Source organism: Leptonotus elevatus, chromosome 1, assembly GCF_054856555.1.
Source record: "Leptonotus elevatus isolate MCC_2025b chromosome 1, RoL_Lele_1.0, whole genome shotgun sequence".
NCBI classification, from domain to species: Eukaryota; Metazoa; Chordata; class Actinopteri; order Syngnathiformes; family Syngnathidae; genus Leptonotus; species Leptonotus elevatus.
Genome location: NC_141239.1, coordinates 39,948,993 through 39,972,638, shown reverse-complemented (window position 1 = coordinate 39,972,638; position 23,646 = coordinate 39,948,993). Strand labels below are relative to the sequence as shown.

Below are 23,646 nucleotides of genomic sequence, written 5' to 3'. Positions count from 1 at the left end.
ATATTACACTACATTACTGAGGAATTACAACCTTTTGCTGTGTACTGCAAAATTGTTTTACAAATCCTCACATTCATATTCATATATGATATACACCCAGTGGTCGGCTACTGCCATGTCCACTGGGAGCAAATATTGGTTCACTGTCTTTTTCAAAGACACTTCAATATGTGTATCACAATGGCTGAGGATCGAACCCACAACCTCCTGGTTGTAGACATCCACTCCACCACTGAGCCATGCTGCCCTTGATGCTAGGTTGCAGTCACTCCAAGCTGCAGGAAGAAAGCAAAAGCTGTGACGTCGCGACCGCGTCGTCTAGTTTTTCTAGTAATTAAAAAATTAAATAAAAAATGTATCACAAGTTTTACCACTTGTGACCTTCTTCTTAAATTCATAAACGACACATTTTGATTTCATGTCCTAACTCAAATGGTACCAAAAGCTAACATTTCTCTCCCCAGTCACTGATCAATCTTTTTTTAAATTATTATTATTTTATTGTATTTTTTTTTTTTGAGAGAGAGAGAGAGCTCAGTATTGTTCATTCGGTAATCTTACCGATTCGACATGTCATCATCATTGCTCTCTCTCTTTTTTCTTTTTTTCTCTTTTTCATTTTTTGTATGTGCGTGAGTATGTGCGTGAGTATGTGCATGTGCAGGTGCGTGTGTGCATGTGTGCGTGTGTTAGTATGTACTTATTAATTCACCTAAAACCTATTAAAAATCCAATACCGTTCACCTAAACCAAATACTTTAGAATCTAGCTCGAGTCGTGAGGTTGTCAGGAGACCCGAGGAAGGATCAAAGAAAAGAAAGGAAAGTGAAATCCAGCACCGACCAGACATTACCTACTACCCACCGGGTTACCAACCAGAGTCTTTCACCAACCCCAGAAACATCTAAATTCCAACAAATTAGGGAGACCTCAAGAGACCAAAGGAAAGACTGAGGAAAGAAAGGAAAGATAGATGAAGCAGAGTGAGATCCACAGACATCAGCCTCCACCGATTTAACGACCAGAGGAAGAAGCAGATTGTGTTTGAATTTCGATAGATGCTGGTGTGGTGGATCTGGCATGCATGAAAACCTCCACCAGAGCAAGCACAACCCCCCAGGGCCCTCCAATCCACCGCAGCACCAAGGCACAACCCCCGGGCCCCGCAGGGGCCACTGGCCGGAGAGCAAACCCAGGAGCCAGGAGCGCCCCCCACCCCAACACGGCCCGCGCCCCAAACCCAACGCAGCAGAACGAGGCACGGCAGGCCCGCCAGGCACCCCACCGGCACACAGCCCCCGCTCCCCCCATCTTGATCTTCTTGAGAAGTTGGTGACTGTAAGGTGTCATTTGATGTAGTCTGCTCGATCCAGCTGGCAGCAACTGGGTTCCTGACTATAAAAACACAACCATTACAAATGGCCAAATAAAGAAACAGCAATATAAGTTATCGCGATGTGGTGGCTCTCGCTAACAGGCAGAATTAAGTAACCAGATTTAGATTAAAATATTCTATATATGTAGGCCATGTTTGTATAAATTTTGATATTTGGTTTTTATTCGAGGCAGATATTTTTTACATTAAAATGTGATTTATGAGGAGGTTAGACCATTGGTCGATATTCAGAGTTTGTTTATTTTTCCAGTTAACAAGAATTGTTTTTTTCGCGATAGTAAGGGCTACAAGTGTAGATTGAAATTGTTTATGTGGTAAGTCAGTTGTTAGGTCACCTAGCAAGTCCAAGATAACTTCTATATTTTTTAGAGGTTTTTTGTTGTTTTCGGAGAAAGCTTTGTAATATCTTTAGCTAAAACAGGCGGTTGGAGCGTACCCCGAAGTGTTGGAATTTGTTTCTTTATCATAATTTTAACTTGCAGATAATGTAAAACATGTCCGTTTTTTATTTTGTATTTTTGGAGCAAGGATGTATATGATATAAACATATTATCTGAGAGGAGATGGTGGAGATGTGTAATTCCTTTCTGCTCCCACACACCTAAATAAAACGACTGGTTGTTAAGTTGAAAGTCGGGGTTACGCCATAGGGGAGAAAGCCCGCAGGGCTCCACTTGGGCTTTTGTAATTTCTAGTGCCTTCCACCAGGCAGTCAGGGTGGCGGAAATCATTGGGTTTTTAAAACAATTGTGTCGCTTAATCGATGTTTTAATGAAGAGTAAATCTAGAAGTCTGAGGTTATTACAATCCTTCTGTTCTAGTTCCAACCAACAGTTAGTATCTCAGTTGGGTTGTGCCCATAGAATGATATATTGTAGCTGGTTAGCTATATAGTGCATACAATTTGGTGCCTCTAGACCTCCTTTAGATTTACTTTTCTAAAGAGTAGATAGACTAATCTTTGCTTCTTTTTTTTTATTCCAGTAAAATTTTGTAACGGCCGAGTCCAACAACTGGAACCAGTTAGCCGTAGGTTTAAATTGAATCATTGAGGAAAAAATAGTTCATTTTGGGTGAAACTTTCATTTTAATGGTGGCTATTTGTCCTATTAGAGAAATAGGAAGATTATTACAGCGCTCCAAGTCACTAAAAATGCTATCCAGAAGTGGAGTAAAGTTTAAATGAATTAAATCAGTTAATTTAGGTGAGATTTGTATGCCTAAGTATTTTAAATTACCTATAGGAAATGAGTAGTGTGGGTCCTGGCTTGCAGGGTTCCATTAATTTTCTGTAATAGGTAGTAGTGTTGATTTTGTCCAGTTAATAGAATAATCTGATAAATGTGAGAATTTAGTTAAGTTAAATACTTCCCCTAACGAAATAGCAGGCTTTTCTAAATAAAGTAAAAAATCATCGGCATATAGAGTAATTTTGTGTTCTGTTACCCCAGAGTGAATTCCTTGAATCCTTCTTTCCTGGCGTATGGCTAATGCAAGCGGTTCAATAAATGTTGCAAATAATAAAGGGGACAGTGGGCATCCCTGTCTTGTGCCTCTCTGTAGAGTAAAACTCTGAGATATAATCATATTAGTAGTAACTGTAGCTTTAGGAGAATCATATAATACTGACACCCAGTGAATAAATGACTTCCCAAAGCCAAATGTATTTAAAACAGCAAAGAGGAAGGACCAGTTAACTTTGTCGAAAGCTTTTTCTGCATCCAATGATATAATAACTGCCTTTTTATCATGCCGCTGTGACATGCTAATAAGGTTAAAGAGCCTCCTAATATTATTAGTAGAGTGACGATCTTTAATAAAGCCTGTTTGGTCGCTATGAATTATTGTCGAGATTACTGTTTCTAGTCTAGATGCGAAAGCCTTAGTGAAATCGGACGGTAACTTGATGGAAGGGTAGGGTCTTTTTCTGGCTTTAATAAAAGTTTAATTGCTGCTGTATTCATGTGTGGGCGTATGTAACCATTACTTTTAATTTCTGTTACTACTCTTAAGAATAGTGGAGGAAGCATTAACCAGAAGTGCTTAAAAAATATAGTAGATAGACTAATCTTTGCTTCTTCTTTTTTTTATTACAGTAACATTTTGTAACGGCCGAATCCAACAACTGGAACCAGTTAGAAGTAGGTTTAAATGGAATCATTGAGAAAAAATAATTTAGTCATTCATTTTTTTCTGATCTAAGCTCTACCGGAAGGGGCGGGATACGGTTTGTCGTTGATTTATATTTCTTTATTCACACAAGAAACTTCAAAATATGACCGTGTTGACACTTTTAGAAGAAGTACCCTTTGTTCTACTCTTAGACTCAGAGAAAAGGGAAATGGCATCTTTAGGTTACGTCATGAAATGAAACAGAGCGATTAAAAAGAGGATACAATGTAGCAGTAGAAAAGTAAGTTGTAAGGTTTGAAAAATGAAAAAATATACACAAAAAACCTTCAGAATTTTGTTTATTTTGCAGAATTTTGGATCAATTAATATAGAATTTTGATGAAATAATGGTCTATAAGAGTATGAGCAAGCAGTCTTTTCATATTCCCTTATATCAAATAAATAACCAGAACAAATGTGCCAGATTTTATTTACCGCAACACAAAAAGTGCAATAAATATCTTCCTCAAATTTCTGCAGGTAGAACTGATCAAATGTATGTATCATTTCAGTGGAAATGTTTTTAATTTTGTTGGTGATGATGCAAGTGTCAGGTGAAAGCAGTCATCAATCAGTGTTTGCAAGTGACGGCTCTTAATTGTGGGCGGAGTCTGCAGCTATAAAAAGGCCCCCTTCGACATGTACTCAAGCAAAGCCAATCTCCTCTTATGCCAAAAGAAAGCTCTTCTGGAACGAAGCTTCTGTTTGTCTAACTTTGTTTCCTTGAAGATTTCAGGATGAGCTGGAAGATGGTTGTTCTGCCCCTGGTGCTGCTGTGCTTGTGGGGGCTCCAAGAGGAAGGAGCGCAAGCCTGTAGCTGTTTCCCGATGCATCCGCAGCAGTTGTATTGCCAAACAGATGTTGTTGGTAAGTTGAACAGGATTCCACTTTCAGTTGTTTTTCTCTTATTTTGTTTTTATTTTTTTTTCAAATTGTACAAAGTGAGTTTGGGGGAGTGACTTTAAATTTTTTTTTTTTTTTTTTTAAAGTGGTTTTTGTGATGCAAGAGCCTTGCCACTGGTTGTTAACGACCTTTTTTTTTTTTTTAAAGAAATACTTGTTTACATGAGGCTGAAAATGCATTTAAGTTTGTGCTGTTGCTCCCTTGGCCCGAAATACTCCAATCTGGATTTCACTTTGGGTTTTAATGCATTTTGCTAATGCATCTTTCAAGTCATCAGGGCCAAGATTGTTGGAGTGATGGCCGGTGCACAAGGTAAAGGTCGAGCCACAAAGTATGACATCCAGCATTTGACGGTGAGATTATTATTATATATATTTTTTAAATGTATAAAATAATCTTCATGTACAGTATAAATGTTGGACAAGAGTATTTGGTTTTCAGACCTTCAAGGGCGTTAAAAAGCTTTTTGCTGCCATCTACACTGGACCCAACTCTGCAGCATGTGGAGTCACTCTGACCAAGGGCACTGAATATCTACTCATGGGTATAAAAAGCTGGAACTATTTATTTATTAATGCAGTGTTCCCTCGCTATACTGCTGTCCACTTTTTGCGGCCTCACTGTTTTGTGGATTTTTTTGTGTGCAAATTTGCTAGCATTTTTTTTACAGCAATGTACCAGTTTTATAACATTTATGAAGGTTTGACCATTAATGTTCAAACAAGAGAGAAATGTGAGGTGTTTTAGCGCTTTAAAACAAAACTACTTTGCGGATTTCGTTTATTGCCTGTATTTATATTTGGTGAACATTACTCCAGTGGAGAAACAAGGGAACACTGTAGTGCTAAAATGTTAGCCTCTTTGGCTGCTTACAAAACACTGCCCATGACAATTTAGACTTTTGATGTGTGGCAGTCATAATTAGGAACTAGAAATTAAAAAATTGGCATTCATTTAATCAAATGCTATATTGAAATGGATCTTTGTTTGAAACTATCTGTCATTTTTAGGGGAATTTTATGTAGTATTGGTGACTACTCAAATGTTGCGTATCTGTCTGGGAATCATAGTATCGCTCGTCTATATATCTTAGCATGCATCCTTTTACTTAATTTGTTGAGATTTTTCATGTTTTGTGTCAATACAGGCACGCTGCAGTCTGATGGCACACTACATGTCTCCCTGTGTGACTTTCATGAGCCGTGGGATTCCTTGAGCGCCACACAAAATAATCTTCTGTCCCGCTATGCACAGGGCTGTGGTTGCACGGTAACACAACTGGGTTTTAGCTCTTAATTTGTTCATACTAATTTATTTTTAAGCGGCCCCTTAATCCAGTAGATGTTATCAACATTCTAGTAACATGTTTGCTTAAACCTGTCACCCACAGATCAAGTACTGCTTCTCCTTCCCGTGCTGCATGGCCGGCCCGACCGAGTGCTTGTGGACAGACTTCCTGCCGGGCAAGTTGGGCAGTCGTGACCAGGCCCAGAACTTTGCTTGCATCAAGAGCAGCAGCGGTTGTTGTGCCTGGTACAGAGGGTCTACCTCTTCTGAAAAGGCATATTAATTCAAAATAAAAATGACTAAAATCAATTATGTGTTCTCTATTGTGGCAATTAAGCAATCCCGACTCCTCTACAATGATGGTCATGACATGCACACCCTATCCCAATAAGTGTTTGTCTGCTAGCTTGACTGCAATACTTCATATGGAGATGCCTTAACTTGACACTAAATCAACTTTTGTTTTTCTGATATACTGGTATCTACAGGTCCTGGTCAATTTTGACATTTAAGAGCTTGACTTTGGGGCAAAACCTGTGTTTGGTGCCATCTTAATGTTACACACTGGGACAAACAAGATTTGATTGTTTACTCATTACATGACAAGATACACACCAATTGTGGCGCATGACTTGGTCGCCACTGGCTCACACTTGTACACGCCTCCTTAGTGAGTTTCTGTCAATCACAGCCAGACCACGCCCAACCCTCCCCATTCGCAAGCCAACAGTCCTCCAGGCAACACCCCCTTTGACCACCCATTTAAAATCTTAGTGAGGGGCTGAGCAAGACTGACTTGCTCTTACTCTAAACATTTCTCAGTTTGGGTGATTTCTTGGTTTCCAGAAATGGCTGATGTTGGTCTTTCAATGACACAACCGGGAAACCTCAAGCGGTATAATATTGTGGGATTTTGGAATTTCACTAAAGGGGCTCCCTAGTAATGTGCTTGTCCAATATCACAGATATCAAAATGAACTTTGGTCTCAAGGGCCAGCAATAAAGTTCTTGCGGGGGATTATTTTGTCAGTGTTGCATTTTATGTGAAGTAATGTAAGCAAAGTAAAGTTGGTAGTAAAATTTGCTCATCTTTATTTATTTTTGCGTGGCTGGTATTCAACCGGGGCACTGCACATGTTCATACACCGCTGACTGGACAGCAACTCTCGTCTGCTTAATATTTTACGAGATCAGATTATCCATCCATCCATTTTCTTAACCGCTTGTCCTCACAAGGGTCGCTGGAGCCTATCCCAGCTGGCTTCGGGCAGTAGGCGGGGTACACCCTGAACTGGTTGCCAGCCAATCGCAGGGCACACAGACGAACAACCATCCACACCGAGGAAAATGTTATTGCTCAAAGTTTGCTCGTCTGTCTCGTGAGACAAATTTGAGAATCTCACCACAGTCATTTTACTCTCTCTTTTGCCTCAAACGTTTCTCATTTGATTCTCCTAAAATTCACTAGGAGAAATAAGGGAGACATAGCAATTAAAGAGGGAGTCGTACTAGAGACTTAATGGAGATAACTTTGAGATCTAACTTCAAGGAGAAATAAGTGAGACTATGTGAGACAAATGTGAGAATCTCATTTCAGTCTCATTTTACTCTCTCTTTTGTCTTGAAGGTTTCTCATTTGTTTCTCCTAAAATTCCAAGGAGAAAATGAGCAATACTGAGATACGATTGAGCAAAATCTTAGAAAAAACGTTATTGCTCAAAGCTTATATATAAAATCAACATCAAAGGCAAATGTATTAAATTATTTGCCAAAGACAAAAATCAAAGACATTTTTGCTTGAATTATAGTTTTGAAAGCTTAAATTGAAGTTGCAGTTGTTTTTCAAAAGCATTTTTTTTTTCAATTTTAGTTTTACCTAACTAAAACAACCTAGGTAAGGACGCAGACATATAGTCATCATAATTCTATAGATAATGACAGACAAATGAATTTCCTTTTTGGGATGAAGTGTTCTGGATCCAACTTAATCATAATATTCTTTATTGAATTCAACAAAGCACTGAACAAAAATAACACTATATATAATTACTGTAACTACAATTATCATTATACAAACAACAACAATGAACAGTTCATCAAAAATGAAAATGTAACCTTTATTCAATCACCCTCATGCATATAAAGTGTTTCTGTATCATCCGAACACCTAGGGGGGCTGACGGTAGTTGTGTGTTGGGAAGCTCCAGAAACCTCTCCGAACACTTCAACTACATGAGGGTGAATGGATAAAAGTTTCATTTCTGGCGAATTAAGCTTTTAACTACAAAGGGAAAAATATACTGTATCTGCCTCCTAACATTATAAAGTCTTTTTTTAAAGCAGTTTTTTTTTTTGCGTGAACAACAAATGCGGCTTGTGTTAATAAAGGCTTTCTTAATCTTACTTTTTTCAACTGGTGTCCATCCTTCCATTATGTTACAGCGCATGATGCAAGCTCGAAAATGAAAAGAAAACACAAATTACAAATTGCATAATTTGTAATAGCAGTTACCACGAAAGTATTAAGAGCTCTTTAATTCCTGATATCACATTGTAATATGATATCTCTATGATTCACACCAATTCAGTTACCAAATTTAGGCAGGAGAGTCGCAGAGATTCAGGCAAAAAAAGTGTTCTTAAATGACTCTTTTACAAATGTCATTTGTCCTTGTAAATGGTAAATCGACGTCTTCTTAAAATAATTGCCTAAGTCATTTTTTTCAGATTTTTCAGGAAACAACCATTTGCATCATTAGGAAATTTAGGCAAAGAAAGTAAAAAAATCCACAAAAAAAAGACAATTATTTTAGGAGGGTGATCATGGTACTTCATTTATATAGCGCTTTTCCACCTTACAAGACCCTCAAAGCGCTTAACATTCAACTACTGATGATGAAGCATCAGGAGCAATTGGGGGTTCAGTATCTTGCTCAATAATACTTCGATGCAGTCACAATGGCATGGGATCGAACCCACAACCTCTGGGTTGCGAGACGACCACTGTACTAATCAGCCACGCCACCCAAAAATAAACAATTCAGTCTGATCTAAAGCTAGGCAATATGGCTGAACGTGTATTTTTACTTAACAGTAATCTTTCACATCAAACTCATGATTCACAGAAAACACTTTACTTGAAATGCATTTCAAATAGACGCCTTCCTAATGTTTGCAACCTTTCCGTTTACCTTTTTCGAATTGAACACTGCTGATCCGAAAACAAAAACAATGTTGGAATATTTATGATGATTGGATCTTTAAAGAACAGTGACATGAGGAAAACTTACCAATTAAGGTAATTTCCCTTTCCTCGTCATCGACTCCAAGCTCCACTAAAAGGTTTAAATGTCATTGCCTGAAACAAGCAGAAGACCGTAATAAACATTTTTGGGCGAGGTACTCACAAGTTAAATTAACTATGGGTCTAGGTGTACTGTTGTTGAGCTGTAACTTGTTTGTGGTTTTAGAAAAGGGAGTTATGCACCTAAACAATATCAACAACACAATATGTAAGTTTCAAACATACTGTAAAAGACAGCAATACAGCATCATCAAAATTAGGTAGTGTTCAGAATAATTTACCTGTTCTGCTCTCCTTCTCATATGGGATTTTGTGGACAGAACATTTTGGGGAAGAAAAAAAACATTCACAGCCTGAAACGTGAGCACAATTGACATCATATTAATATGTTATGTCAAATTATGAATTTTGAAATCATACCAACATTACCTTAAAATGTTCTTCTTTGCCACCTTCGTCTTCATGGGTAAGATCTGCGCATCTTCTTCCTCCCCAATTCCTTTTTTATTTCTATTAGTTTTATTCTTATCCCTTTTCTTTCCACCGTATGATAGTTAGTGTTGGAAAATGATCCTTTAAGTTTTCCGCGTGTTCGTAAAAATCAGAGTTGAGATCGGTGAATCAGGTTTCCTTCGAAGGTTATATTTATTCAGAAATTTCTGGACAGAAACACATGTGTGGCCAAACGGCATGCTCTCACCATGCGTCTGTCAAGCTCCTCCCACTTGCAGCCGCCATTATAATTTCAGTATCCCAAAAAGCCCCTCCCCTTCCTCTTCCTGCCCCCAAGCCCCCTCCCCTTGCTCTGCCCTCTGCAATTGCTATGTAAACATTGCCCGGCCATGAGGACCCCAGGGTAGACTGCCCAAGGTCCTTGGATTGGTCACTGGGATTATTGGGATTATTCTGCCCGTAAATGTGAATCAATCTTTGTTGAATGATGTCCTCAATAAGGAAAACTGGACACTGGATCAGTAGACGTGGTTTTCCGGTCGGGTCGTCAGGCGGTCATCAGATGGTGGGATTGCTGAGCCTGAGGCGGATCTGGCGTGCCGTGTAGATGAGATGTGGAAGATTTGTCCCTTCCTCTGTGCAGGCAAACTGCACAAGATGTCCTCTCCATCACCTTGTGGGGTCCAGTCCTCCTGGGTGCAGACCATTTTCGTTTAGTCACTTTTAAACAATACATATTCACAATCGTTTATTTTTGAAGGAACAGCTGGTTGTTTTTTTGTTAGTTGGGAGTTAGTAAATGTTAGTTGTTTAAGTTCTGTAGGTCCTGGAATGTGCGTCTCTGTTGGATCAGGAAAAGGTATGTTTGTGTGACATTGAAACAGAACCCAGCCTTTGGCTGAGTTTAATGACATTCGCACATTCATTAATACAACAGGAAGAGCTTGTAGCCAATTCAAATTTGATGAGGCCAATGCTTGTTGCCAATTTTCTTTAATATTTCTATTTTTCTTTAATCTGTCTTTGGGATTGGGGATAATACACTGAACCAAATGTGCTTTAATCCCAATTCCTTTTCTACAGCTTGTATATATTTATTTTTTTAAATGGGTTCCATTGTCAGATCCCAAAAAATTTTTTTCTAGGAAACCCATGTGATGGTATGTAATGATTAATCAAATGTTTTAACACGATATTTACTGTATTAAATTTGCATGGAATATGCCTCTAGCCATCCTGAAAAGGAATCCACTATTACCAGCAAATATCTGTATCCTGACACTGTTTTATCATGTCAGTGAAATCCATAAAAAAAAAAGAAAAATCTTACCCCAGAGCTATCACGTCCGGCCGGACCGTGAGCACCCTGGGGAGGTTTATATATATGCATACTATTATACCTTTTGCAAACACTGCAGTCCTGCAGTTCATTTTTAACAATTTGTCTCATGAAAGGATGCCACCAGGTGTGTAAATGTCTCAATGTTTCTTCCACACCTAAATGGCATATTCCATGGTGCTCCAGAAATTAGATTTTTCAATTGTTTCTGAGATGGAATATATAATATATTTACCTTCATTCCGCCATATGCTTGTCTCTTTTCTGGAATACATTTACCTTCTTTCCTGTCACAGCTTGATGACCTCCTGTGGACTTATAACATTCAGACTGTGGATTATCACATTCAGACTCACTTACAGTCAGTTGGAGTGTAGGTCGATACCCCGCAACCTTTTTGCTGTTTGATCTGCTAATTGATCTGCTAATTCGTTTCCATTCTTCTGAAGGAAGGAGAAGCAAAAATCCTAGTATTATGAATCCAAGTCCAAGCCTGATGCCGATCCTGACTAGGTCACCCCTGATGTAATGAATGATGACAATTTACACCACAAGTGTTTGTGTGTGGGACAAGACCAGAACAAATAGGCCAATGTTTCTTGACTTCAACACAAAAACTGCAATTAATATCTTCCTCAAATTTCAAATAAAACTGGTTGGATAAAATCGATGTATCATTTTATAAGTAATCTCTTTAGTGCTGTTAGTGATGAAAGTCTCAGGTGAAAGCAGTCATCAATCAGCCTGTGCAAGTGAGGTCATGCTTAATTGTGGGCGGAGCATGCAGCTATAAAAAAGTCCCTGTCAAGTTGAGCTCAAGCAGAGATAACACCTTGTTGTGATAGAACAGAGGTCCTCGACTGGGACGGCAACTTGTTGTTGGCACAATCGGCTTTTGACTTTGTTTCATGGTTCAGGATGATCTGGAAGATGTTTGTGCTGCCCCTGGTGCTGCTGTGCTTGTGGGGGCTCCAACAGGAAGGAGCGCAAGCCTGTAGCTGTTTCCCGATGCATCCGCAGCAGTTGTATTGCCAAACAGACGTTGTTTGTAAGTTAAATGGGACTCCACTTTCAGTTGTTTTCCTATAATTTGTAATTATTTTAAACGCTATGCAGTAGTATGGATTTTTGCAAATGTGTTTTATTCTGTATGTGTATGACAGTTTCCCAATCAAAGGTGTATTTTTAGGGTTAGGATTCCCCCCACCCACATCCAGTGGAAAAGTAGAGTTTTAAAGCTAGCAATTGACTTCTCTGTAACATAACAACAAAGACATTTGAATGAATATATTTGTTTATATAATGCTAAAAAAGCATTTAAAGGTGCGCTTGTCTTTCATTTGACTTTCCGCTGCTGTCTTGGGGCACCGACTCTTCCAACCTGGATTCCCCTTTTGGGCTTTAATGCATCTTTTGAAAACATGTATTTTCTAGTCATAAGGGCCAAGGTTGTTGGAGTGATGCCTGGCGCACAAGGTAAAGGTCGACCCACCAAGTATGACATCCAACACTTGACGGTGAGATACTTTTGACATAAATACATCTTCATGTACAGGATCCATGAATCTTTGCTTTTTCAGACCTTCAAGGGAGTAAAAAAGCTTTTTGCTGCCATCTACACTGGACCCAACTCTGCAGCATGTGGAGTCACTCTGACCAAGGGCGCTGAATATCTACTCATGGGTATAAAAACCTGGAAGAATTTTCTCCCATGTGTAAAAAAACAAAACTATTAATAGTGCTCAAATATAAGCATTTGAATGCTTACACTATACTATTTAGACTTGTGCTGTGCATTAACATGCATCCATTGACTTGATCTGAGATTTTCCTCCTGTCTTCTGCAATTGCAGGCAAGCTTCAGTCCGACGGCACACTGCACCTCTCCAAATGTGACTTCCATGAGCTGTGGGATTCCACACAAAATAACCTTCTGTCCCGCTATGCACAGGGCTGTGGTTGCACGGTAACACAACTGGATTTTAACCTTGATTTTGTTTATGCTACTTAGTGGTCCCTTAATCCAGTAGATGTTGTTGTCCACTTTAAACGCATGGACAAGTGTCAACTGCTTTATTGGTGTCCTAACATCTTAAGTCCTTGGTCACCCACAGATCAAGTCCTGCTTCTCCTTCCCGTGCTGCATGACCGGCCCAAGTGAGTGCTTGTGGACAGACTTCCTGCTGGGGAAGATGGGCGTTAGTGAGCAGGCCCAAAACTTCGCTTGCATCAAGAGCAGCAATGGATGTTGTGCCTGGTACAGGGCGGCTGACGGGTCTGAAAAGGCTAACTCAGAATAAAAACTAAAATCAATGCAGGCTTTTCTCTTTTGTCTAGCACTGGTGACTCTTGACGTACAACCCCAATGAAGTTGGGATGTTCTGTTAAATGGAATACAATGTTTTGCAAATTATGTTTAACCTATAGTTGACTAAACTACGAAGACAAGATACTTGATGTTCAAACAGTTTATCATTGTTTCTAGCAAATTAAATTGAATTTTTATTTTTATGGCTACAAAATGTTTCAAAAAAGCTGGGATGGGTGGCAAAAGACTGAAGATGAGGACTGCTCATCAAACACTTGTCTAGGATATCTCCCAGATGAACAGGCGGATTGGATAAAAAAAATTAAAAAAAGCTTCCTTGAATTGCTTAGTCTCACACAAGGAAAAATTTGAGGTTTACCTCTGTGAGCAATCATGAACGTAGCTGAACAATTTAAAAGGATACTTAACTAATTTAGCCATTTTCGGCAGAAGTAGAAAGCTAATTGTCTAGAAAAAATTTGATAGCTACTTTTCATGTAAAAGTAATACCTTAAGACTTTTTTTTTTTTTTTTTTTTTTTTTTTGTTTGTGTTGACTGAAACAAAACATGCGTGCCAAACAGTTAATGACCAATCAGGGCTCAACTGTGTTCTGGGTTTGGTTGTGACATTAGCAAACTGAGTATGATTGGTTGTTACCCTTTTCCTGAGAACATGTCACAGCAAGGGCAAAATGTGTTTTTAAAGGTATTTTACTGTACATGAAAAATTATGAAGCTGTCAACTGCCACTGGACCCCAGCATGAGCATTTCTCCTTGGCATGGCATCGTATGGATGAGCGGTTTGCTGATGTCGTGGATCGAGTGGTCCATGGTGGCAGACAGTGGGGTCCTGGTATGAGCATGGAATGCATGGTGTGCGCAATGAACGCAAGTGCATTTTATTGGTGGCATTTTGAATGCACAGAGATACCGTCCCTGAAGACCCTGACGCTCATTGTTGTGCCATTCATACACGTCATTATCCAACATACTCATTGGACATGTCGCCCAATGAGCATGTTTGGGATGCTTCGGATCGGCGTATATGACAGCGTGTTCCAGTTCCTGACAATATCCTGCAGGAAAACTGCACATTTCCTGAGTGTTCTTTTATTGTGGCCGTCCTAAGGGACACCTGTACAATAATTATGCTATCTCAACAGCATCTTGATATGCCACACCTGTGAGGTGGGATGGATTATCTTGACAAAGGAGAAATGCTCACATACACAGATTTAGACTGCTTTGTAAACACTATTTGTAAAATGACTTTGTGTATGTAGAAAAAGTTTTAGATCCTTAAATCCAGCTTATGAAAAATGGAAGCAAAAACAAAAGTGTTGATTGGTGTTTGGTTTCTTATTTCTTATGGAGAAATTTGGATCAATGAGTTTTGATTAAGATAAAATTGCGTGTGGGTAGACTTTTCGTATTCACTAATAACAAATAACACATTCTTCCAAAATAAGAAAAAACGGTGATAAATACAGTCCATGAACGATAGCAAATTACGTTCAGAGTTGGAGGGCTTACTTTTAAAATGTAAACCGTTACAGTTACAAGTTACCTGCTAAAAAATTTAGTTAGTAACGTAATCCAAGTACCATAATAATAAAGTAATGTAACTGGATTACTTTTGAAATTACTCCAATACCGAGTATGCTCATTAAGACAAAATCAAAATAAATATCATCACAATATATATTCTATACAATGTGCCCCTGCTATTTGCAGGTGATACGGTGATCTGGGCAGCCTACAAATAGCAAAAATCCTTGTGTAATTAAAAAGCATAAAGGCGATTGATTGATTGATTGATGGCCATATGCTGTTTTCGAACTATCACTAAAAGCAACCACACCTCACAGATGGATGGGATGGATGATAGATAGATAGATAGATAGATAGATAGATAGATAGATAGATAGATAGATAGATAGATAGATAGATAGATAGATAGATAGATAGATAGATAGATAGATAGATAAATCCAATTAAGATGATGATGCGTGACATCAACTGCAAAATGAACTTATAGCCGTGTATATGTTGCGTATGATGTTTAAATAATGAATTGGTGGGAGGAAGATTTGTTTGGAAGGTGTAACTCACATTATGGTTATAGGTGTTGGAAATCGTTTCTTTGATTTCTGCGTGTTCAAAATAAAACTCAAAGTTGAAATCTGTGACAAGTTTTGCCGGCTTTTATTCAGAATTCTGAAGTCACTTTAGAACCTTGCTCAAACAGCATCTGGTCTAGAAGTGTGCCCTCTCTTTCCGCACTCCCTCACTTATACAAAAACAGTTTACTCCCCCCTGTCAGCTTGTCCTGTCAGCAGAGTGAAATACACAACTTGATTATCTTACTTCAGTTCCTATCTTAGTCCACTCCAGATGTGGGTAAACAATTGGCCCCCGGCGCCCCCTCGCACCAGGAATTTTTATGGACAGACCTCTGATTGCATTTACAGACATCCCCTCATTTAGATTGAATCAGAAACCTTACTTCCCCAGGGAAGAGAACAAAGACTATAGATTGACTAACATCTGAATGAACTGTTGTCTTATTATTACACATCTCTAACTAATATTAAAAACAATTAAAATATAAATTGAAACAGAAAAACAATGTTAATAATCTAACAGTCCCTCATTTGGACTCTACAGAGTCCAACACACCTTTTAACATTTTTTTTTTTTAAGGAAAATACCAGCCGGATCTTCATAATCGCAAACGGCACGCAACATTAAACAATGGTTGTGTGAGAGAAAATAGTTATCATTAAAACATCCCTTTAGCAGGAGAGGAGGTAGTTTAGCAGTCATATGGCATTAAAAAACAATTTGATACATTAAAAGATTTTTCAGTGGAATAAGCATAGCATGTGAGAGGCTTAACACTAAATGTTGTTCAAGAAAGAGTGTCGCAATGTATCAGCAGATGTAGATGCGTTCTTGCTTTGAAGTCATCTCTGGTTTGTTCTTTGTTGAATGAGAAGATGACGTTGTCAACTTTTTGCAGAACCCCAGAATAGATTGCCTGCAAATGTGATTCAATCGTTTGTGGAATGATTGCCCAGGAAAAGGCACTTGATTTGATCTTTGTTGACTGATGTCAAATGATGTCCTCAAACGGCCGCTCCAGAACCGGACACTGGGTCATCAGCTGACGTGGCTCCCAGGTCGGAGGTGATAAGATTGATGATCATCAGTTGATGAGATAGCTGAGCCTGGGACGTTTCCGGCAGCCTTGTAGACCAGTTGTGGAATTTCATCTCCCCCTCCTTTGAACTTCGGATAGCCTCTCCCTCATCAATCTGAGAGCGAAAAATTTTCACATTTAGTCTTCTCATAAACTCACATAAATTTTATTTGGAGAAAAAAACCCTGATTGTTTTTGTTAGTTGGGATTAGTAAATGTTATTTGATTAAGAGCCGTAGGTCCTGTGCTGTTGGAACAGGAAAATATCTATTCTTGTGACATTGAAATAGAGCCCAGCCTTTGATTGAGTTGAATGACATTCGCTCATTCATTAATACAACAGACAGAGCTTGTAAATATTTATTTTTCAAATAGATTTCATATAATAGTAGGTAATTTTTTACCACGACATTTACTGTTCTAAATTTGCATGAATGTGCCTTTCACCATCCTGAAAGGAATCATTTTACTAGCATATCATATAATCTCTTGCAAACACTGGGCTCCAAACATTACATTTTTCAATTGTTTCTGAGATAAAAGATATAATATAATATAATTACCTTCATTTGGCGATATGCTTCATCTTTTCCTCTGCCCAAACTTACTTTTTTTCCTCCTGATTTGCTCTGGTAGATTTCTTCACATTCAGACTGTGGATTATCACATTCAGACTCACCCTGTCAATTGGAGTATAGGCTGATACCCCACAACCTTTTAATTTTGTTTTTATTTTTGTTTTTAATCTACTAATTCGTCTACATTGGTTAATTTCTTAAACATGAACTGTCCTTTGTTCACTCTCCCTCCTTTTGACAAAGATCCCCTGATCTTTTCAAACACGTATGGTACATCAAAGGGAAGACACACCAAGACTCCGTAGCTCATAAATAAGGAATACCAGACTATAGCTTTCCGCAAAAGACGTCGTAAATAACACAACCCTCTAAATCAGATTGTGAGGTAAACGAGAGAGCTGCAGGACACTGCAATAAAAATGAGCACAAGCAGATACAATTTAAGACACTAGTATATGAGGACTTTGGGGACATGAAAAATTAGAGGTAACCACATTAATCTAATTCAGGATACGAATTACACAAAACCTACAAATATCTACCCTCTCAACGAGTAAAACAAAGGTTCATAATCAAAAGCAAAAATAAAAATTAAAAACAATACTCCTAGATTTAAGCAAACTAAAAATTATTCTCAAACTGCTAATCAACCTCACCTCTTCTACAGAGTAGTGGGGCTCGTAAAAAACACAGCACAAAAAAATATCTCTGGGATTCATAAATCACAGTGCTGTGAAAAAAATATATATATCTAAAATTAACCATCAAACTCGCTGTTATTTGTTAAATAACATTAACTCAGTACGATAAGATGTATGGTTAAATATTATGTATATAGAACATATACTTAGATAATATATATATATATATTTATAATATATACTACTGTGAAGATTTCTGGGAAGTCTTCTACTCATTGCTGCTCTTTTTATTCTATTATTCTTTCTATACTGTAGCTGCAGCTGGACGGAGTCCAGGAAAAAGTTCCCCACGGGGAAAATAAAAGTATATCGTATCGTATCAGTTAAATTCCCATTGTACCAATTCAGAAACTGATTCTCCCAAGAAAATAGGCAAAAATTTAGTAGGCTAAACCCAATAATAAAATAGAGTAATTAAGATTGAAATAAATTTTCCCAATCCCTCATTTCAAATTCACATATGTCGTTTTCAATTTCCTGAAATACCTTGCTATAGATCACATTGCCCCATCCAACACATTAAAAATGCCTTGCATACAACCCGTGTAGCATCTCAATGATTGAAGGGTCGCATCCCAGTCGGACCAGCAGCTTTTAGTAGTCAATGTTCAGTCCTGGCCAGCAGATGTGTCAGACAATGTTCAAAGCAGGCATTGAGATTTCCACTGGATGCAAAACAGCCGTAGGGGATATGTCTCTGTAATGAGGCGTGCACACAGTCACTGGGCATTGTGGAATTTGAGCACCATGTTTGTTGGTCACAGAGGAATGACTTTGCTGCGGCGTGAAGCTCTTTGCTTGTGGACCGACTTCTTGCCGGGCAACTTGGGCAGTTGTGACCAGAGTGAAAACTTTGATTGCATCAAAAGCAGCAAGGGATGTTGTTCCTGGTACAGGGGGGATGGCTGGTCTGCAAAGCGCTACCATGTTTTAGAAGGCCATTAACTCAAAATAAAATAAATAAAACCAATGCAGGTCTCTTTCTCTGATTTAGCACTGTGACTCTTAACTGCTAGTTAGAAATATCATGAAGTTGTAATGCAACATTACAGATTTAAGGGAGAGGCAGTTTGGATTTCTTGTCTTTCGGTTGTCCCGCTTTTTTGTTTTGGATTGACATTGTCTAAATTACTCATTTGGCAACACGCAAACTGTTCAAGTCTGTGTGCATGCCATTGATTCAGGACTTTCTAATGGCGCGGTAGGAATTGAGAAATGACTTTCCCCTAAAGTATCAAGTTTTTACTAAAATGGGTTATGAATGTTGCAGATTTTGTGATGGTTTCTTTCAGTTTTAAATGCTTTTCTAAGTGTTATAATGCACTATATTAAATTTTACTTTTTGTTTTCATGGGGGCGCAGTGCTCCCTGGTCATACCTGAGGCCCATCAGTCTAGCAACCTGCATACCAGAAAAGTGGGAAATTGGAGTTGTCCCACTCGTATTGTACCAGCTATGGCCTTAAGTGTTCCAGGTGACTAAACGGAGGGCTAATAATGAAAATTGTTTTTTGATCCCCAAAATACATTTTGATCTACTTTGTAATTATTTGAACTTTTCCTACATTACACTTAGCATATCTTGAAGTCGGTACTAAATCGTAAAAATGATATTTTTATAATATATGTTTTGCCATTCACGGTCTGTCTTCATGGGGGGTTGCCATTTTCGAGTGATGTCAGATTGAAGCAACTCTGTGACGACTAGGTACTTTTCCCCCCTTCGACTTTGCAAAAGGATCCTCCCTGTTTTGAGTGGCGTTTCAGTTAACTTTTCCTGCACTGTAAAAATGTTCCTTGTGATTTCACAATACGTAATTGGATACGTTTTGCATGATTTTCACAGCAAGGATTACAGCAATATATTGTGACATGTACTCGGCAATCTACCGGTAATGTAATTTCACATCTGTGATGTTACAATGCATTGTAAAAGTATAACTGCATACTGTAAGTTCACAGCTGCAGTGGAAAAGCAATTACTGTGATATTACAGTACATTACTGAGGAATAACAAACTTTTGCTGTGTACTGCAGAATTGTTTTACAAAGCCTCACATTCACATTCATATATGATATACGCCAGTGGTCGGCTACTGCCATGTCCACTGGGAGCAAATAATAATTCACTGTCTTTTTCAAAGACACTTCAATATGTGTATCACAATGGCTGAGGATCGAACCCACAACCTCCTGGTTACAGACATCCACTTCACCACTGAGCCATGCTGCCCTCGGTGCTATTTTGCAGTCACTGCAAGCTGCAGGAAGAAAGCAAAAGCTGTGACGTTGCGACCGCGTCGTCTATTATTTCTAGTAATTGAAAAAATTTATATATATCACAAGTTTTACCACAAGTGACCTTCTTCCCTTTAACAATTTCTTAAATTCATTAACGACATATTTTGATTTCATGTCCCAACTCAAACGGAACCAAAAACATTTCTCCCCCCCCAGTCACTGATCATTCATATTTTTTCTGATCTAAGCTCTACCAGAAGGGGCGGGACACAATTTGTCGTTGATTTATATTTCATTAATCACACAAGAAACTTCCAAATATGACCGTGTTGACACTTTTAGATAAAGTGCCATTTGTTCCACTCTTAGACTCAGAGAAAAGGGAAATGGCGTGTTTAGGTTACATCATGAGACTTACCAATATATAAAATAAATAAAATATTATATATATATATATATATATATATATATAATGTTACAGGCCTTGTGATATAACAGGGTTTTTTGATTGCATGAATTTACTGTAAAATAACAGTTAAATGCTGTAAAATCCAAAGATGCTGTAGTTTGTAGAAAAAATGTGTTGGGATATTACAGGGGAACTTACATTAAATTTCACAAAAAAATAATAATTATTATTGCGAAATGCTGGTAATTTTTTTACAGTGTTTTTTTTGTTTTACAGTGAGCTCACAAAACTCTGGAATGCATCAGTAGATCAGACAAAAGAGAATGAACAGTTTTGTTCCTTTTGTGTAGACAGATGAACATGAATACTTAAAAGAAAATTCATCATTATTGGATTTACTGAATTTGAAGTTTGTGTGTCAATTGCTGTGATTGAAATTAGAATGATTTATGATGTCTCCCAATTAAGCATTTGCTGGTGTGGTGTCAAAACAAAACTGTTCTGCGTGCATGTGTATGTCTGTTGAAAACCTTTTTTTTTTAATTAAATTTAAAAACACATAGGGTAACATACATAAAGTCTGAACACAATATTAGTATACAACTTCAACAAATTCATATCCTGTGTCAGGGAAGTTGCAAAGGATATAAAATACAAATGAAATAGAACGATGAAATAAAAGAGATGATACAATGTAACCCTAGAAAATTAAGTTGTAAAGTTTGCAAAATGAAAAAAATAGATACAAAAACCCCTCAGAATCTTGTTTATTATGCAGAATTTTTGTTCAATTAATATAGAATTTTGATGAAATAATGGTCTATAAGAGTATGAGCAAGCAGTCTTTTCATATTTCCTTTTATCAAATAAATAACCAGAACAAATGTGCCAAATTGTATTTACCGCAACACAAAAAGTGCAATTCATATCTTTCTCAAATGTCTCATTTCAGACGAGAGGAAATGTTTTTAATTTCGTTGGTGTTGACGCAAGTGTCAGGTGAAAGCAGTCATCAATCAGTGTTTGCAAGTGACGGCTCTTAATTGTGGGCGGAGTCTGCAGCTATAAAAAGGCCCCCTTCGACAGGAGCTCAAGCAGAGCCAACCCCATCTTCTGGAATGTGATCTTGTTTGGGCACCCAGAAGCTTCTGTTTGTCTAAAGTTGTTTCCTTGAAGATTTCAGGATTAGCTGGAAGATGTTTGTTCTGCCCCTGGTGCTGCTTTGCTTGTGGGGGCTCCAAGAGGAAGGAGCACAAGCCTGTAGCTGTTTCCCGATTCATCCGCAGCAGTTGTATTGCCAAGCAGACGTTGTTGGTAAGTTGAACAGGATTCCACTTTCAGTTGTTTTTCTCTTTTTGTCATTATTTAAAAAATTATGCAGTAGTACTGATTTTTGAAAATGTGTTTTATTCTGTATGTATTTGACAGTTTCCCAATCAAAGGTGACTTTTTAGGGTTAGGATTTCAAACCCCATCCACATCCAGCGGAAAAGTGGACAGTTAACTTTCGTTTTCATTAGATTTTTTTTATGCATTTGCAGTCTAATTTGTCATAAGATGGCAATTGACTTGTCTGTAACATAACAAATACATTTGAATAAATATATTTATATATTATGCTAAAAAAGCATTTAAAGACTTTCCGCTGCTGTCTTGGGGCACCGACTCTTCCAACCTGGATGCCCCTTTGGGTGTTAATGCATCGTTTGAAAACATGTATTTTCTAGTCATAAGGGCCAAGGTTGTTGGAGTGATGCCTGGCGCACAAGGTAAAGGTCGGCCCACCAAGTATGACATCCAACATTTGACGGTGAGATACTTTTGACATAAATAAATCTTCATGTACAGGATCCATGAATCTTTGCTTTTTCAGACCTTCAAGGGAGTATAAAAGCTTTTTGCTGCCATCTACACTGGACCCAACTCTGCAGCATGTGGAGTCACTCTGACCAAGGGCGCTGAATATCTACTCATGGGTATAAAAACCTGTAATATTTTTGTCCCATGTGTAAAAGAAAACTATTAATAGTGCTCAAATATAAGCATTTGAATGCTTACACTACACTGCTTATGACAGTTTAGACTTGTGCTGTGCATTAACATGCATCCATTGACTTTAAGATCTGATATTTTCCTCTCCTGTCTTCTGCAATTGCAGGCAAGCTTCAGTCCGACGGCACACTGCACCTCTCCCAATGTGACTTCCATGAGCCGTGGGATTCCACACAAAATAATCTTCTGTCCCGCTATGCACAGGGCTGTGGTTGCACGGTAACACAACTGGATTTTAACCTTGATTTTGTTTGCTACTTAGTGGTCCCTTAATCCAGTAGATGTTGTTGTCCACTTTAAACGCATGGACAAGTGTCAACTGCTTTATTGCTGTTCTAGTCGTGTCCTAACATGTTTAGTAATTCCTTGGTCACCCACAGATCAAGTCCTGCTTCTCCTTCCCGTGCTGCATGACCGGCCCAAGTGAGTGCTTGTGGACAGACTTGCTGCCGGGGAAGATGGGCGTTAGTGAGCAGGCCCAAAATTTCGCTTGCATCAAGAGCAGCAATGGATGTTGTGCCTGGTACAGGGCGGCTGATGGGTCTGGAAAGGCTAACTCAAAATAAAAACTAAAATCAATGCAGGCTTTTCTCTTTTCTTCAGCACTGTTGACTTTGGAACTACAAACCGTATGAATTTGGGCTGTTTCTTAAATGGAATAAAATGTTTTGCAAATTATGTTCAACCTATAGTTGACTAAACTACAAAGGCAAGATACTTTATGTTCAAACAGTTTATCATTGTTTCTAGCAAATTAATTGATTTGGGTTTAAAAAAAAAAGCTTCTCTGAATTGCTCAGTCATTCACAATAAAATTTGGTAATTTTTACCCATGTGCGCAATCATGAGAACATATTTAAATGGGTACTTAACTAATTTAGCTATTTTCAGCAGAAGTAGAAAGTTAATGTCATTCTGTAATAAATTTGATAGCTACTTTTCATGTGCAATTACCTTAAGACTTTTCTTTCTTTTTTCTTTTTTTTTCTTTTTGGTGTTGACTGAAACTAAACATGCGTGCCAAACTGTTAATGACCAATCAGGGCTCACCTGTGTTCTGTTTGGTTGTGACATTAGCAGACTGAGCTATGATTGGTTATTACCCTTTTATTGAGAACATGTCACAGCAAGGGCCAAATGTGTTTTTAAAGGTATTTTACTGTACATGAAAAATAATGAAGCTGCGAAATGCCACTGGACCCCAGCATGAGCATTTCTGCTTGGTGTGGTGTCGTATGGGTGAGCAGTTTACTGATGAAGTGGTCCATGGTGGCATGCACATAGTATGCATGGTGTGCG

General features: G+C 38.3%; 2 protein-coding genes and 1 pseudogene across 2 annotated transcripts; all 3 read left to right on the top strand.

Annotated features, from left to right (window-relative positions):
- The first annotated feature begins 4,305 nt into the window (after positions 1-4,305).
- LOC147182090 (metalloproteinase inhibitor 2-like) lies at positions 4,306-6,042 on the top strand. Its single transcript, XM_086079615.1, has 5 exons — positions 4,306-4,435; positions 4,743-4,825; positions 4,914-5,016; positions 5,620-5,741; positions 5,863-6,042. The coding sequence occupies exons 1-5, from the start codon at positions 4,306-4,308 to the stop codon at positions 6,040-6,042; spliced, it is 618 nt and encodes a 205-aa protein (XP_085935741.1).
- A 5,731-nt stretch (positions 6,043-11,773) lies between these two features.
- On the top strand, positions 11,774-13,155 carry LOC147182089 (metalloproteinase inhibitor 2-like). The gene is made up of 5 exons (XM_086079492.1): positions 11,774-11,903; positions 12,290-12,372; positions 12,436-12,538; positions 12,709-12,821; positions 12,970-13,155. The coding sequence occupies exons 1-5, from the start codon at positions 11,774-11,776 to the stop codon at positions 13,153-13,155; spliced, it is 615 nt and encodes a 204-aa protein (XP_085935618.1).
- An 8,330-nt stretch (positions 13,156-21,485) lies between these two features.
- Positions 21,486-22,913, top strand: LOC147182088 (metalloproteinase inhibitor 2-like; annotated as a pseudogene).
- The last annotated feature ends 733 nt before the right edge of the window (positions 22,914-23,646 follow it).